This window comes from Mustelus asterias, unplaced genomic scaffold, assembly GCF_964213995.1.
Source record: "Mustelus asterias unplaced genomic scaffold, sMusAst1.hap1.1 HAP1_SCAFFOLD_1290, whole genome shotgun sequence".
In the NCBI taxonomy this organism is placed as follows: Eukaryota; Metazoa; Chordata; class Chondrichthyes; order Carcharhiniformes; family Triakidae; genus Mustelus; species Mustelus asterias.
In genome coordinates this window covers 18,434-36,228 of record NW_027591235.1, presented here as the reverse complement: position 1 = coordinate 36,228, position 17,795 = coordinate 18,434, and the positions used below count along the sequence as shown (strand labels likewise).

The window sequence follows — 17,795 nt, the reverse complement described above, 5'->3', positions numbered from 1 at the left end:
ACCTAGTTCTGGGAAATGAGCCCGGTCAGGTCGTCAAAGTTTCGGTAGGGGAACATGTGGCAAATAGTGACCACAACTCTGTTAACTTTAGGATAGTAATGGACAAGGATGAGTGCTGTCCTACGGGCAGGGTGCTAAATTGGGGGAAGGCTGACTATAGCCGGATTAGGCAGGAATTGGTGGATGTTGATTGGGAGAGGATGTTCGAGGGTAAGTCCGCGTCTGGCATGTGGGAGTCTTTTAAGGAACTATTGATAAGGCTGCAGGATAGGCATGTGCCTGTAAAAAGGAAAGATAGGAAAGGTAGGATTCGAGAGCCGTGGATAACCAGGGAAATTGAGGATCTGATTAAAATGAAAAGGGAGGCGTACGTTAAGTCCAGGCAACTGAAAACAGATGGAGCTCTGGAGGAATACAGAGAGAGTAGGAAAGATCTCAAACGGGGAGTTAGAAGGGCAAAAAGAGGGCACGAGATGTTCTTGGCAGGCAGGATTAAGGAGAATCCTAAGGCATTCTATTCATACGTTAGGAACAAAAGAGTTGTCAGGGAGAAAATCGGACCTCTCAGGGACAAAGGAGGGGAATTATGCTTAGAACCCAAGGGAATAGGGGAGATCCTAAATGAATACTTTGCATCGGTATTCACGAAGGAGAGGGGCGTGTTAACCGGGAGTGTCTCGGAGGGAGGTGTTGACCCGTTAGAGAAAATCTCCATTACGAGAGAGGAAGTGTTAGGTTTTTTAGGGAACATTAAAACTGACAAAGCCCCAGGGCCTGATGGCATCTATCCTCGACTGCTCAGGGAGACGAGAGAGGAAATTGCTGGGCCTCTGACGGAAATCTTTGTCGCTTCTTTGGACACGGGTGAGGTCCCTGAGGATTGGAGGATAGCGAATGTGGTCCCGTTGTTTAAGAAGGGTAGCAGGGATAACCCAGGAAATTATAGGCCGGTGAGCTTGACGTCCGTGGTAGGGAAGTTGTTGGAGAGGATTCTTAGAGACAGGATGTATGTGCATTTAGAACAGAACAATCTCATTAGTGACAGACAGCATGGTTTTGTAAGAGGGAGGTCGTGCCTTACAAATTTGGTGGAGTTTTTTGAGGAAGTGACAAAAACGGTTGATGAAGGAAGGGCCGTGGATGTCGTCTATATGGATTTCAGTAAGGCATTTGACAAAGTCCCACATGGCAGGTTGGTTAAGAAGGTTAAGGCTCATGGGATACAAGGAGAAGTGGCTCGATGGGTGGAGAACTGGCGTGGCCATAGGAGACAGAGGGTAGTGGTCGAAGGGTCTTTTTCCGGCTGGAGGTCTGTGACCAGTGGTGTTCCGCAGGGCTCTGTACTGGGACCTCTGCTGTTTGTGATATATATAAATGATTTGGAAGAAGGTGTAACTGGTGTAATCAGCAAGTTTGCGGATGACACAAAGATGGCTGGAATTGCGGATAGCGAAGAGCATTGTCAGGCAATACAGCAGGATATAGATAGGCTGGAAAATTGGGCGGAGAGGTGGCAGATGGAATTTAATCCGGATAAATGCGAAGTGATGCATTTTGGAAGAAATAATGTAGGGAGGAGTTATGCAATAAATGGCAGAGTCATCAGGAGTATAGAAACACAGAGGGACCTAGGTGTGCAAGTCCACAAATCCTTGAAGGTGGCAACACAGGTGGAGAAGGTGGTGAAGAAGGCATATGGTATGCTTGCCTTTATAGGACGGGGTATAGAGTATAAAAGCTGGAGTCTGATGATGCAGCTGTATAGAACGCTGGTTAGGCCACATTTGGAGTACTGCGTCCAGTTCTGGTCGCCGCACTACCAGAAGGACGTGGAGGCGTTAGAGAGAGTGCAGAGAAGGTTTACCAGGATGTTGCCTGGTATGGAGGGTCTTAGCTATGAGGAGAGATTGGGTAGACTGGGGTTGTTCTCCTTGGAAAGACGGAGAATGAGGGGAGATCTGATAGAGGTGTACAAGATTATGAAGGGGATAGATAGGGTGAACAGTGGGAAGCTTTTTCCCAGGTCGGAGGTGACGATCACGAGGGGTCACGGGCTCAAGCTGAGAGGGGCGAAGTATAACTCAGACATCAGAGGGACGTTTTTTACACAGAGGGTGGTGGGGGCCTGGAATGCGCTGCCAAGTAGGGTGGTGGAGGCAGGCACGCTGACATCGTTTAAGACTTACCTGGATAGTCACATGAGCAGCCTGGGAATGGAGGGATACAAACGATTGGTCTAGTTGGACCAAGGAGCGGCACAGGCTTGGAGGGCGAAGCGCCTGTTTCCTGTGCTGTACTGTTCTTTGTTCTTTGTTTGGTTCCACGTCTCTGGGGCTGGTGTGACTCCGTTACTGTGGATCTGAATCCATGTCCATCCATTGCTTTGTTTCACCTCTGCCCTCCCTGATCACCTCTCTGTCATTGTCAGTTCAGAGAAGGATCTGCAGGCTGATACCTGGGATGAAGGCATTGTTTTGTGAGGAAAGTTTGGGCCTGTATTGACTGGAGTTTAGAGGTGATCATAGTATTGACATCAGATTGTGAGGTAGTGATTAGTATAGATGAAGAGTGGATGTTTCCAATGTTGGGGATTCCAGAATTAGTCGGCAGATTGTCAAAATAAAGTGTCCCCCAATTCTGATGGTGAGGAGGAGAAATGTCTTCCCTCAGAGGGCCGTTAGTCTTTGCAATTCTCTTCCCCAGAGAGCAGTGGAGGCTGCATCATTAAATATACTCAAAACACAGAGATTTTTGATCGAAAAGGGAGTCAAGGGTGACAGGAAGAAAAGTGGAGTTCAGATCACAATCAGATCAGCCATGATCTTGATGGGGAGGTGATGGTCTTGTGGTATTATTGCTAGACTATTAATTCAGAAACTCAGCTAATGTTCTGGGGACCCGGGTTTGAATCCTGTCATAGAATCATAGAAATCCTACAGTACAGAAGGAGGCCATTCAGCCCATCGAGTCTGCACCGACAACAATCCCACCCCATAGCAGCTGGCGGAATTTGAATTCAATTAAAAATATCTGGAATTAAGAAATTACTGATGACCATGAAACCCTTTCGATTGTCGGAAAAACCTATCTGGTTCACTAATGTCCTTCAGGGAATGAAATCTGCCATCCTTAACTGGTCTGGCCGACATGTGACTCCAAAGCCACAACAATGTGGTTGACTCTCAACTGCCCTTCAAGAGCAACTAGGGATGGGTAATAAATGCTGGCCAGCCAGCAACATCCATGTCCCATGAATGAATAAAAAAAATTCAATTGAACAGCTTGGTGGGCTGAATTTCTAACTATTTCTTACGATCTGTCAGGAACATGAAATGGTGAGTGTCGATCAGCATTAATTAGCACCTTCAGGAGAATTGGGTAGTTTATATTAAAGTTTAAAGTTTATTTATTAGTCACAAGTAAGGCTTATATTAACACTGCAATTTCTCTTAAAGACATTGACATCCTTTGCTCCCTCAGCTTGACACATTGATTTGTCTGGCTAAAAAGTCCCTTTCCTAATGTTCACAATTAAAGGGCTGGTTTCCCCAGGAGATGGCTGACATTTAAAAGAACAATAAATTAATATAGGACAGAGATATGCCTAGTGTTGTTATATTGTAGATTTGATATATTATTTATGGTTCTGTAACAAAGTACATTTATTATTATTTCTCGTTTTGTAATGTAGCACTGAAGCTATGTTATATATTTCCACTCATTGAGTCATTACGGCGCAGAAGGAGTCCATTCAGTAACTCGAATCCGTGCCGACTCTCTGTAGAACAATCCAGTCAGTCCCATTCCCTTTCTATATTCCCTTTCCCCTGCAACTTTATTTCCTTCATGTGCCCATCTAATTTCTGAAATATATTAAAGGGGACAGTAAACTAATATCGGACAGAGACGTGTCTGATGTTGTTTTTAATTCATCCTTGGGACACGGGCATTGCCGGCTGGGCCAGCATTTATTGCCCATCCCTAATTGCCCCTTGAACTGAGTGGCTCGCTGGGCCATTTCAGAAGCTGGCTGAGAGTCAACCACATTGCTGTGGCTCTGGAGTCACATGTAGGCCAGACTGGGTAAGGACGGCAGATTTCCTTCCCTAAAGCACATTAATGAACCAGATGGGTTTTTTGGTCAATCGACAATGGTTTCATGGTCATCAGTAGATTCTTAATTCTAGATTTTGTTTTTAAATTCAAATTCCACCATCTGCCGTGGTGGGATTCGAACCCGGGTCCCCAGAACATCAGCTGAGTTTCTGGATTAATAGTCTAGCGATAATACCACGAGGCTATCAGCTCCCCTGTTGTTATATGGTACAGATTAGATATATTATTTATAGCTCTGTAATAAAATACACTTATTATACCTGGCTGTGTAATTTTGGACTGCAGCTATATTATATATTTCCAACAATCTCTTCCCTCAGAGAATTGTTAGATTTCTCTTCCATAGGGACCAGTGGAGGGATTGAATATATTCAAGGATGAGTTAGACCGTTTTTGAATGACAAGGGAGTCAATAATTATTGGGGACAGGCTGGAAAATGGAGAGAAAGCTCAGATGAGGAAGGATTTCTTCACTCAAGGATGTGGTGATGTTTTGGATTCTCTACCCCAGAGGACTATAGAGCCTCAGTCATCAAGAATTTTCAAGAGAGGGATTGATAGGTTTCTAGATATTGAAGATATCGATGGATATGGGGGACAGTGTGGTGAAAATAATGCAGAGGTAGATCAACCAATAATCTGAATGAATGGTTGAGCAGACTCGATGGGCCGAATGCTGACTGCGGCTCCTATTTGTTCTGATTTCTGTGCTGGACAGGAAGCAGTGAGCATGGATCTGTCAATCAGCCTCAATCAGCACCTTCAGGAGAATTGGGAGGGTGAATCTTAGATACAGCAGAGTGAGAATGGAGGGAGAGTGTGTGGGATGGAGATTTACAGCTTTTGGGGAATGGGAGAGGAAAGAATGTTCATTAGAATCATAGAATTGCTGCATCTTATCAACCGTCCCTGAGCTTTCACAATGAATCCCACTTCTGAGGACACCCTTATCTCTGACTTGTCTGTACTGCCGGCAGTCTCACAAAGCAGCTGCCTGTGTGCTGATACGGGAGGCCCTGCTCGGCAAGTTTAATGCTCCATGACTGTGTCTTTAATGAACGCTCCATAAACTAGCAATGTAGATTTGAATATTGATCGTATTCTGAATTGTGATTTTTTTTCTAAATTGATTTACAGGATATTAGACAAGGAGAAATCAGACAGAAATCTCCAACATCACATCTAGATCTGACAGAGTGACTCGACTTCTTGAGACCTGAATATCATCGGCCTTTGAAGCTAGCAGGAGAAATGTTTGTTTGGCCTCTTGGCTTCAAAAGATTGTAAACATCACTTTTACGAGAAATGCAGTGAAATACACACACCAGAGTGAGAGTGTTCCAGTGCACTGAGTGTGGAAAGAGCTTTAACCAGTTACACAGCCTGAAAATACATCGCAGCATTCACAGCAGGGAGAGACTGTACCCGTGTTCTGTGTGAGATTTAACTGATTGTTTAACCTGGAGAGTCACAAGGACACCCGCACCATGGAGAAACCATGGAAATGTGGGAAGAGATTCATGTTCCCATCTCTTCTGGAAATTCATCAACGCAGTCACACTGGGGAGAGGCCATTCACCTGCTCTGTGTGTGGGGAGGGATTCACTGACTTACCTAATCTGCAGAGACACCAACGAGTTCACACTGGGGAGAGGCCATTCACCTGCTCTGTGTGTGGGAAGGGATTCAGTCAGTTACCCAGCCTGCAGAAACACAATCTCACTCACACCATTGAGAGACCATTTAAATGCTCTGACTGTGGGAGTGGCTTCAAAAGCTCTGGGGAACTGGTGTCCCACCAGCGCACTCACATTGAGGAGAGACCGTTCACCTGCTCTCACTGCACAAAGAAATTTAGAACTTCATCCAACCTGAAGATACACCAGCGAGTTCACACTGGGGAGAGACCATTCACCTGCTCTGTGTGCGGGAAGGGATTCACTCAGTCATCCCATTTACAAACACACCAGGGAGTTCACACTGGGGAGAGACCATTCACCTGCTCTGTGTGTGGGAAGGGATTCACTCAGTTATCCCACCTGCTGAAACACAATCTCACTCACACCAATGAGAGACCATTTAAATGCTCTGACTGTGGGAGTGGTTTCAAAAGCTCTGGGGAACTGATGATCCACCAGCGCATTCACACTGAGGAGAGACCGTTCAGCTGTTCTCACTGCTCAAAGAAATTTAGAACTTCATCTGACCTGCGGAGACACCAGCGAGTTCACACCGGGGAGAGACCGTTCACCTGCTCAGTGTGTGGGAAGGGATTCACTCATTCATCAAACCTGCACACACACAAAGTCACTCACACCAATGAGAGACCATTTAAATGCTCTGACTGTGGGAGCGGATTCAAAAGCTCTCAGGATCTGGTGTCCCACCAGCGCATTCACACTGAGGAGAGACCGTTCAGCTGCTCTCACTGCTCAAAGAGATTTAAAAGGTCATCCAGCCTGTGGGAACATCAGCGAGTTCACACTGGGGAGAGACCATTCACCTGCTCTGTGTGTGGGAAGGGATTCACTCAGTCATCCAGCCTGCAGAAACACAAAGCCACTCACACCAATGAGAAACCGTTTAAATGCTCTGACTGTGGGAGTGGATTCAAAAGCTCTCAGGATCTGGTGTCCCACCAGCGCATTCACACTGAGGAGAGACCGTTCAGCTGCTCTCACTGCACAAAGAGATTTAGAACATTATACAACCTGCAGACACACCAGCGAGTTCACACCGGGGAAAGGCCGTTCACCTGCTCTGTGTGTGGGAAGGGATTCACTCAGTCATCCAGCCTGCTCAGACACAAAGTCACTCACGCTAATGAGAGACCATTTAAATGCTCTGACTGTGGGAGCGGATTCAAAAGCTCTCAGGACCTGGTGTCCCACCAGCGCACTCACACTGAGGAGAGACCATTCAGCTGCTCTCACTGAACAAAGAGATTTAAAAGGTCATCCAGTCTGGGGGAACATCAGCGAGTTCACACCGGGGAGAGACCATTCACCTGCTCTGTGTGTGGGAAGGGATTCACTGCTTCATCCAGCCTGCTGAGACACAAAGCCACTCACTCCAAGGAGAGCCCCTTTAAATGCTCTGCCTGAGAGGCCGGCTTCAGAAGCTCTCAGGAACTGATGATCCCCGAGCACATTCACACCGGGGAGAGGCCGTTCAGCTGCTCTCACTGTTCAAGGAGGTTTAGAATATCATCAACACTGCTGAAACACCAGTGAGTTCACACCGGGGAGAAACCATTCACCTGCTCGGTGTGTGCGAAAGGATTTACTCGGTTATCCAGCCTGCCCAGACACAACATCATCACACCCAGGAGAGACCCTTTAAATGTGGGCGTGGCTTCAAAAGCTCTTGGGAACTAATGTCCCACCAGTGAGTTCACACCAGGCAGAGGCTGGTCACCTGCTCTGACTGGGAAGGGATTCACTCAGTCAGCAAACTTGGTGAAACACCAGTGAGTTCACAAGTGATTCCAGTTCTGGGATTATTCTTGTGAATCTTTCTTGCCCCTTCTCCAGTGCCTCTATTTCCTTTTTCTAAATGGAGATCACAATAGAACGTAGAACAGCACAGCACAGGAACAGACCCTTCAGCCCACCATGTTGTGTCGAACATGATGCCAAATTAAACTATTCCTTTCTGCCTGCCCTTGGTCCATATTCCTCTATTCCTTGCATATTCATGTGCTTATTTAAAACCCCCTTAAACGCCCCTATCGTATCTGCCTCCACCACCACTCCGAGCAGCGTGTTCCAGACACCTACCACTCTCTGTGTAAAAAACCTTACCTCTCACATCTCCTTTGAACTTTCCCCGTCTCACCTTCAGTGCATGCTCCCTGGTATTAGACATATCGACTCTGAGAAAAAGATTCTACGTCTCTCATTTTATAGACTGCTATCAGGTCTCCCCTCACCCTCCACCGCTATCGAGAAAACAACCCCCGTTTGTCAGTCGCTCACACCCTCCAATCCAGGCAGCATCCTGGGAAACCTCTTCTGCATCTTCATCAAAACCTCTCCATCCTTTCTGTAATGTGGCGACCAGAATTGAACACAATATTCTAAGTGCAGCCCAAACAAAGTTTTATAGAGCTGCAACATGGCATGCTGAGTCTTGTACTCAATGAAGGCAAGCATGCCATATGCCTTCTTTACCGATAAATATTTGTGGGGCTAATTTCAGGGAGCTATGGACTTGAACCCCAAGATCCCTCTGTACATTAACTGTATACTTATCCTTAATATTTGAGCTCCCAAAGTGCAGCACCTCACACTTGTCCGGATTAAAATCCATCTGCCGTTTCTCCGCTCATATCTGCAGCTGATCTACATCCCACTGTATCCTTTGACAAACTTCTACACTATCCACAACTCCATCTAGCTTTGTGACGTCTGCAAGCTCACTAACCCACCCATCCACGTTTTCATCCAAGTCATTTATATATATCACAAATAGCGCAGGTCCCAGTACAGATCCCTGCAGAACACCACTAGTCATGGACCTCCAGTCAGAAAAACACCCTCCACCACTACTCCCTGACTTCTATGGGCAAGTCAATTCTGAATCCAAGTGGCCAAGTCACCGTGAATCCCATGCATCTTAATCTTCTGGATGAGCCGACCATGAGGGACCTTGTCGAAAGCCTTACTAAAATCCATGTTCACAACATCCACTGCTCTACCCTCATCGATCACCTTCGTCACCTCCCCGATAAAATCGATCACGTCAGTAAGATGTTGACGGTGCTCCCACTGCAGTCCTGTGATGAAAATATAGACTGGTTGGTGAAATGTAGATAACAGGTAGAATTGATATCTAATGAGGACTTTATACTTTAGAATTGAATACAGGGCTCATTGTTACTAACGGGGAAAGAAGGGTTAAAACCCTTACCCAGAACCCTTTTCACACACACGTGGACATCTCTGAATCTGACACACACCAAATGGAACGTTACACAAGGGGCTGGAATTCACTGGAATTTCTTAACAACCTTTCAATAGAAATGTCCTGGTACCGACTGTGAGAAAGGACACAACAGACAGCAAGAACCAGGAGGAACCTTTAACCCAGAGAATGTTAATAACCTTGTTCAGGACACCAGTGCCAGGCACAGGAGGATCCCAGGAAAAACGGAACATTTAATTTCTGTCTGTTTCACAATTCTAAATGACTGATTCTTTAACAAAGGAATGTTTAAAAACAGCATTGTGATATTCCAAGGTCAGTGTGTCTGGGAAAGGGGCACAGTGATGTGTTTTTATTTTAAACAGGAGGATCCATTGAAAAGCAGCTCTGGACGATACGAGCACCTCCTGACCTACTTTCAATTCATTTCAAATCACCCATCACTTTCCGTGGAATATTCTTTATTCTTTCCTGGGATGTGGACACTGCTGGCAAAGCCCCAGCACACGTTGCTCAGCTCCTAATTGCCCCTGAATGGAGTGACTTGCTCGGCCATTTCAGAGGGACAGTTAAGAGTCACCCACATCGCTGTGTGGGTCTGGATTCACATGTCGGCCAGACCGGGTAAGGATGGCAGATTTCCCTCCCTAATAGGGGGTATTAATCGGGTGAACTGGACGGGTTTTTACAACAGTCGATAGTTTCATGGTCACCGTTTCTGACACTAACTTTATATAATTCCAGATTGATTCACTGAATTCAAATCCCACCGGCTGCCTGTCCCCAGATCCTTTGCTGGGTTTCTGCATTACTCGGCCAGAGACATTCCCACTATCCCAACACCTCCCCCTGAATGGAATATTCCACACAACCCCTTAGTTAAACAGGAAGGAGAAAAGAGAGAGGCTTTGACCTTTGGCTGACCTCATCACCAACTACAGAAACCTTAAAGCTGACCATTCTGTAAAAGTTTATAAACTTTATTTTTATAAAACACAGAGTAAGAAACAGGTGAAAAGTAACGATGGACATTCTGACTGACATCAGAAACATTGATTGACCGGATAAACACTACATCACAGAGCGATCCTCAACCATTAAAGAATTGACCCACAATAAGGAATGAGAGAGCCTTATAAAAAGGGGCAGGAGTTTACACAGAGGGGTGACACCCACAGCTGCTCAGGATGATGGAATTCAGTTCAGGAAGGGGATAAAGTGAGAAGCTTTTGTGATTCAAGACAGAAGTATTGAACAATCTGGAATCAGTGCTTCTCGAGCTTGCTGACTCGCCGAACACTTCAATTAATCTCATCATAAAAACCCCCAGTGTAAATAACATGGATTTGACTCACAAATGTTGAAACGTTGGCTTAGAGACACAAGTTTCGACTTCCCTTTCTGTCTCTCTATTGCTCATGTCAATGACAGCCAGGCGACGGAGCTGAGGGCTGAATTTAGCTGAGAATAACGGGGCCTGCGCCCCAGTTGGGAAACTGCACTGTTAGAGAGATGGGAAGGTACTGGAGTGGGAAATGGGCCTCCAACCAATCAGGACATGGGAGGGGGTGACCGAGGCTGATGGTGGGGTGACCCCCGGGGTTCAGTGTCCCTGTGTCCAAAGCGGGGAGTCACAGGAACAGGGTACAGAGGAGCTGAAGAGAAACCATTTGTGTCCAGAACATTGTGAACATCCCTTTACTCTGGTTGTCTTTGATCCTCAAGTCATTTTCTGTTTGTTTTAACCATGTTCTGTTTCATTAATAAACTTTTATCAGTAAAAATATTTGATTTTTCTGGACATTTCCTGCAGAGATTGATGCACTTTAGGGAAAGTGGGTGAGGGGTTGGCAGGCTCTTTAACATGCTGGGCTTTCAAGAGAGCTGTTAAACATGCTCTCTCTCTGACCCCTCACTCAACTTCACTCCGTTATTTTCCAGTTCTGTTCTGGTCCCGCCTGGGGTAACATCTACTCGATCTTTTCTTCTCCTGAAGGAGCACCGTGAGTTCTAGGTTACTCGTACATAAGGACAGATGCTTCAAGCAACAGATCAAGCATGGATGTAAAAGATTCTCCAGCTCTCTCTTTACCCCTATCCAAGTTGTGGACAGTTCTTACTCTGTGTTATTTCCCCCAAGCCCTTAATTGTCCCAATCTAGAATATTATCCATTTTACTGTAATTTTCCTCACTTTCTGTCCCTGTGCAGTGTGTTTAATTGGATCCTGATTGTTTTGAACTCAGTTTCTCTCTGGAGTGTGTGTCAGTGCCTTGATGATGTCACAATGTTGTCTCAATCCCCTGGCCACATTAACCATTTCATCTCCTGCTGTGTCTCAAGTAGCTGTGTGTGTTTGGGGCCCGCTCTTCACTCCATCTCACCATGAATTTAGGCTTGTTATTTTTCACATGTAACAAATCACATCTGTACACTCACTCCGGTATCCCAAAATCATGTCACACATTCTTAACTCTCAGATGTGCTGACGAAAAGATCAAAGTGAGTGTCTGTCTTTCTTATCTCCCCGTTATTGTCTGATATTTCATGCAATGACCGGGCTTTCAAATGTAGATTTCTTTAAAACAAAGTTCATGGATGGCGGAGTGTGTCGCAGACCAAGTATTATGCTGGCCTTCACTGATTTACAACTCCACTAATACAAAGTACAATATGGCGGCACGGTGGCGCAGTGGTTAGCACTGCTGCCTCACAGCACCAGGGATCCAGGTTTGATTCCTGGCTTGGGTTACTGTCTGTGTGGAGTTTGCACATTCTCCCCGTGTCTGCATGAGTTTCCTCCGGATGCTCCGGTTTCCTCCTGCAGTCCAAAGCTGTGTGGATTAGGTTGATTGGCTGTGCTAAATTGACCCTAGTTTCTGGGGGATTAGCAGGGTAAATATGTGGGGTTACGGATATAGGCTGGGATTGTTGTCAGTGCAGGCTTGATGGGCCAAATGGCCTCCTTCTGTGCTATCGGGATTCTATTCTATGAATATAATGAAGCAATATAATGGGCATCTTGTTGATTTTCAGCCTGGGCTAATACAGTGACCTGGAGTTTTATGACCCTTTTGGAATTGTTGGGTGGAGCCTGATTGAAAGGTCAGTGCTCTCTTTGGACATTTTTTTTAAACAGGAGAAAGATTTTAGTTTTCTTTCGTAACAAGCTCTTTGGACTGCAGACTGGGAAGTCAAAGTTTGAATTCAACATTTAAAGGACTAATTCACAACAGGTGTTAAAAAGCTGCCAAATCCAGCATCATGTGAGCATACCTGCTTTCTGGGCAAAGCCTAGAACGGGGTGTATGTTTGAAGGGATTATTTGATTTGCAACTGTATACTTAGCTGTACTGGTTGATACAAGATCATGGTTGCTTTTTATTGCAATTGGTAAAAGTTATGCTAATTTTTCTTCTTATACTTTAACTGTGTTCTTAAATACACTTTGTTTGATAAAAGCTTCCTAGTGGCTCACTTGAATCGTACCTGGAGTGAAATATTTATGCTCACCCATGCCAAAATCAAAGTGCAAAACTTCTGGCTCCGCTGACTTTGTAAAACACTTTGGAGTTTCTGACCTGGGTCACAACATGTTTAACCACGCTCAAGGTGAGTTATTCAAATTCCTTTATTGTCCAGGACAATATCTTCACAGTATCTTTAAAACAGAAATTAAACATTCCCATTTGATTTCAGGTATTAACATATTCTGTTAGTTTGTTCTTTATTGTCGATGTCAGGCTGAGGTTGTTCCCCTTGGAGCAAAGGAGGTTGAGGGGAGATTTGATAGAGGTGGACAAGATTCTGACAGGTTTAGATAAGGTGGACAAAGAAAAGCTGTTCCCATTAGCTGATGGGACAAGGACGAGGGGGGACACAGATTTAAGGTTTTGGGTCAGAGATGCGGTGGGGGGATATGAGGAAAAATATTTTGATGCAGCGAATGGTAATGACCTGGAACTCGCTGCCTACGAGGGTGGAGGAAGTGGAGACAATAAACAATTACAAAGGAAATTGGATGGGCATTTGGGGCGTTTCAAACAGAAATGCTGACTAAATATCTCTGAACTTCCTCACACCCTGTCACTCTGTGATCCTTGTGAAATTTAAAACAAGGTATTCACAACAAGACTCAAAGAGCATCAGCCCACTGGAGGCAAAGTCGTGAGACCGGCCAGTCCAGCAGAAAGAAACCCTCCGACCCTCCCCATTGACCAACTGTGAGAATGAACAAAATGCAGTCCTGGGTGTAATTGAGAGCAGAAACAATAACAGCAGAATTTAATCCCCATATTCACTTGTGAACTTGTTGGTGTTTCAGCAGGGTGGATGAATCACAGAATCCCTTCCCACACTGAGAGCAGATGAACAGTCTCTCCCCGGTGTGAACTCGCTGGTGTGATTGCAGGGTGGATAACCGAGTGAATCTCTTCCCACACACGGGGCAGGTGAACGGCCTCTCTCCAGAGTGAACTCGCTGGTGTCTCCGCAGATTAGATAACTGAGTGAATCCCTTTCCACACTGAGAGCAGGTGAATGGCTTCTCCCCAGTGTGAACTCGCTGGTGTGTCTGCAGGTTTGATAAATGAATGAATCCCTTCCCACACTGAAAGCAACTGTATGGCCTCTCCCCAGTGTGATTGCGCTGGTGTGTCTGCAGGCTGTACAATTGAGTGAATCCCTTCCCACACTGAGAGCAGGTGAATGGTCTCTCCCCAGTGTGAACTCGCTGGTGTGCCCGCAGCTGAGATAACTGAGTGAATCTTTTCCCACATGCAGAGCAGCCGAATGGCCTCTCTCCTGTGTGAACTCGCTGGTGTTTCTGTAGGTTGGATGACTTACTGAATCCCTTCCCACACTGAGAGCAGGTGAATGGCCTCTCCCCAGTGTGAACTCGCTGGTGTGTCTGCAGGCTTGATATCTGAGTAAATCCCTTCCCACACTGACAGCAGGTGAATGCACTCTCACCAGTGTGAACTTGCTGGTGTCTCTGCAGAGTGGATGAATCAATGAATCCCTTCCCACACACCCAGCAGGTGAACGGCCTCTCCCCAGTGTGGCTGTGCCGATGAGCTTCCAGTAGAGAGGGCGCTTTGTATCTCTTCCCACAGTCCTCACATTTCCATGGTTTTTCCATATTTTCAGTCTCCTTGTATCATTTGAAACCTTGTCCACACAGAGAACACGGTATGGTCTCTCCCTGCTGTGAATGCTGCAATGTATTTTCAGGCTGTGTCACTGGTTAAAGCTCTTTCCACTGTCAGTGCACTGGAACACTCTCACTCAGGTGTGTGTTTGTGTCCCGGTGTTTTTCCAGTCACACTGCTGCTTAAAATCTTGCAGTCAAACATTTCTCCTTCCCATTCAGAGGCTGAGGATATTTAGTTTCCAAGGAATCGAGTGACTCTGTCAGATCGAGATGTGATCGTTAAGATTTATCGGTGTGATTCCTCTTCTAATATCCTGTAAAAACAATTTACAAAATTCATCACAGTCAGTACAGGATAGAAATTCAGAACAGACAATTCTAGTTTCTGTGGAACATTCTTTCCACTCTCATTCCCCAAAAGCTGTAAATCTCCATCCCACACACTCTCCCTCCATTCTCACTCTGCTGTATCTAATATTCACCCTCCCAATTCTCCTGAAGGTGCTGATTGAGGCTGATTGACAGATCCATGCTCACTGCTTCCTGTCCTGGACACACACAGCTGAAAATCTCCATGCAGACTGCCAGTCTAACAGAAATATAGCGACATTCTCGACTAAAAATGTTTCAAATGGATTGATTCGGTTAGTGAAGATACAGGGGGGTTGTGACTGATGATATTGAACTTGCTGCCAACGTGGGTGATCATAGAGTTTTACAGCATGGAAAGAGGCCCTTCGGCCCATGGTGTTTGTGCCGGCCATCAAGCACCGTTCTATTCTAATCCCATTTTCTACACTTGGTGCGTAACCTTACGTGCTATGGCATTTCAAGAGCTTACCTAAATTCTTCTTAAATGTTATGATGATTCCCACCTCTACCACCCTTTCATGCAGTGAGTTCCAGATTCCCACCACCATCTGAGTGAAAAAGCTTTCCCTCACATCTTCTATAATCCTCCTGCCCCTGAACTTAAATCCAGGCTCCTGGTTATTGACCTCTCTACTAAAGAGAAAAGTTCCTTTCTATCCCCCCTATCTGTGCCCCTCAGAATTTTATACATCTCAATGTTAGGCTGGATAACTTGGGGTTGTTCTCCTTGGAGCAAAGTAGATTGATTGAGGTGTACAAGGGTACATGGAGGTGTCAAAGTTTTCATGCTCTGTTTACACGTGTACAAGCTCTGACTATGGGTTATCCAGTCTCAAAACGTTGGTTCTATTCTCTCTCCACGGATGATGTCAGATCTGCTGAGATTTTCCAGCATTTATTGTTTTTATTTCCCTTTCAATTTCCTTCTCTGTCAGCGCTCTGCCTCATCAATAAGACATTGGGACTCAGAGGGTTGATGCAGTTTGATGGACAAGTTGTCTCCATTCTGAACACTGGGGAACAAGCGCCTCCCGCTGATTGACAACATTGCCCTCTACAAACATGTCGGCCGCACATGCGCACTGCTGCATATTGCCCCAATAAAGATGGCGAACGTTAACCCGAAACGAACATGAGGAGCTGCAGCCCCGCTCGGTACAAACTGGGTCCGGGAAGCTCTCTTCCGCATTTTGCGACTCTCACAACATGCTTACACAGCGTTTCCACCCACCTGGACGATCCATTGCTCTCTCCGTACCGCCAATCACCTCGAACAGATTTCCGGCCCAAAATAAATGTTTTCCATCGCCATTACTCACACTCGAGTCAAAGTTGGCCCCGCCCCTCGTTCGCTCCTATTGGTTGGAGGACCGACCGCTCCAGATCGGTCCTCCAGCACTGCCCCCTCTTCCCATTGGTCCGCGCTGCCGTCAATCAGCCGGACATTGTGACGGTGACTTGCTGTTTGTCCAATAATAATAGTGAGAGAGTCTCAGTGTAACAATGACACACACAGGCTCCAATACAATCAGAGTGGGGATGGAGCACAGAGACAACACAGCAAAGCACTGACTTACTCTGAGTGTAACAAATACAATGTTTGTTCAAATAATAAGTCATGTTGCAGTATGTTAGTGAACACAGCATTAGATCCAATGTAATGATAATACAGTCAGTATCTAGTGCACCAGAACCAAAGTTTCGGCTTCATTTGATAGTGTGAGTGAGTCATGGTCTATTGATATAATGTATTTAAATTCCGGTGTGTGTTACTCTGCCCCACTGTCATTATCAGACAATAACCTATCTGTTATTCCAATTCTGCTGTATTTTACAACTGCAGCTCCTGGGGCTGATTGGAGTCTGGTATAAAAATCACAAAGGTCGGTTTCAGTGTCTCTGAGGTCATTTTAACTGCAGATAATCTGACATTAAGGGAGACAAGAGGCCCAACAAACATTTGATTAAAATAGGAGGACAAAGTGTAAGGGAACAATGATATTTTAAGGTGTCTGTGTTATAGTGAGTGTCACTGGGAGGTGAGTGATAAAATACAAGTGGAAACATCATGACAGAGACACATGTGACTGACTCGGCCTGACTGAGAGCTGTTATACTCGAGGCGAGAATAATGAGGACATGGGAAACTCCAGGGATTTCTGATATCTGAGGTGTGTCCGTTAGAGGAACTGAAAATAATCAGTTCCTCCTCATGGTTATCACCAGTTCGCAAGTTACACAGACACACAGGAAAGAGATCTGATGCTCATCAAACACAATATTTTAATCTTCTGTTTGAGACACATTATGACCGAAAAGATCAAACATTAAAACCTTAGGAGAGAAACATTCAGAATGTCACAAAGATGAGTGAACTGTCCAATTAATCCCATTCACCATAACTCTGCCAATTTACCTTCTGCAAGTATTTATCCAATTCCCTTTGAAAGCTATTATTAAACCTGCTTCTAGCACGTGTCAATTTGTGCATTCCAGATCATATCAAGTTATTGTGCAAAAAATTCTCCTTATCACCCCCTTCAGTTCTGTTGTCAATTATATTAAATCTCTGTGTCCTCTGCTTACAGACCCTCCTGCACCGAGGAAATTGATTCTCTCCATCGACAAACCCTCCTGCTCCTGCGAGATAATTTCTCTCCATTGACACTATCATAAATCATTTGTCATTTTAAACACCTCTATTAAATCTCCCCATCACATTCCCTAATCTAAGATGGATAACGCATGTTTTTCCTGCCCTGAAGAATTACATGGACTCAAAATGTTAACTCTCTGAACAGATGCCGCCGGACCTGCCGGGTTTTTCTGCTTTTCTCCCTGTTTTTCCCTCTATAATCAATCAGAAACTCTTCATGATTTTGAACATCTTGATCAAATAGGAACACACAGAGCCTGAGAGAGATACAGAGGAAAGGAGAGACAGAAAGACTGAGAGAAAAATTGAGAAAGATTTTAAAAAGCAGAAAGATGACGCAATCAAAGATAAAAGCTGAGAAACAGAGGAAACAAGCAATACAGAGAGAATGATATAGAATTTAAGGGAGCAGGCTATCAGTTCCCAGCTATGGGGAGCAGAGTCGGCATCTCCACATCAGAGCAGAGGGAACTCAGTGGGTGGCACGGTAGCACAGTGGTTAGCACTGCTGCTTCACAGCTCCAGGGACCTGAGCTCGATTCCTGGCTCGGGTCGCTGTCTGTGTGGAGTTTGC

General features: G+C 45.4%; 2 protein-coding genes across 4 annotated transcripts in view; one reads left to right on the top strand and one right to left on the bottom strand.

The window, feature by feature from the left end:
- The window catches only part of LOC144488102 (uncharacterized), a 69,467-nt gene extending 61,212 nt beyond the window's left edge, over nt 1-8,255 (top strand). For all 3 annotated transcript variants that reach the window (XM_078206123.1, XM_078206121.1, XM_078206120.1), the window contains one exon: nt 5,254-8,255. In XM_078206123.1, coding sequence (XP_078062249.1) covers nt 5,604-7,052 — 1,449 coding nt within the window. In that variant the 5' untranslated portion in view covers nt 5,254-5,603 and the 3' untranslated portion in view covers nt 7,053-8,255. The remainder of the gene's footprint in view (nt 1-5,253) is intronic.
- A 1,746-nt stretch (nt 8,256-10,001) lies between these two features.
- LOC144488103 (uncharacterized) lies at nt 10,002-15,932 on the bottom strand. Its single transcript, XM_078206124.1, has 2 exons — nt 15,797-15,932; nt 10,002-14,507 (listed from the first exon to the last, which is right to left on the bottom strand). The coding sequence occupies exon 2, from the start codon at nt 14,179-14,181 to the stop codon at nt 13,339-13,341; it is 843 nt and encodes a 280-aa protein (XP_078062250.1). The 5' UTR covers nt 14,182-14,507; nt 15,797-15,932; the 3' UTR covers nt 10,002-13,338.
- Between the last annotated feature and the right edge of the window lie 1,863 nt (nt 15,933-17,795).

Coding starts and splice junctions, on each gene's coding strand:
- LOC144488103 (XM_078206124.1), bottom strand. CDS start 14,181: ATGGAAAAACCATGGAAATGTGAGGACTGTGGGAAGAGATACAAAGCG.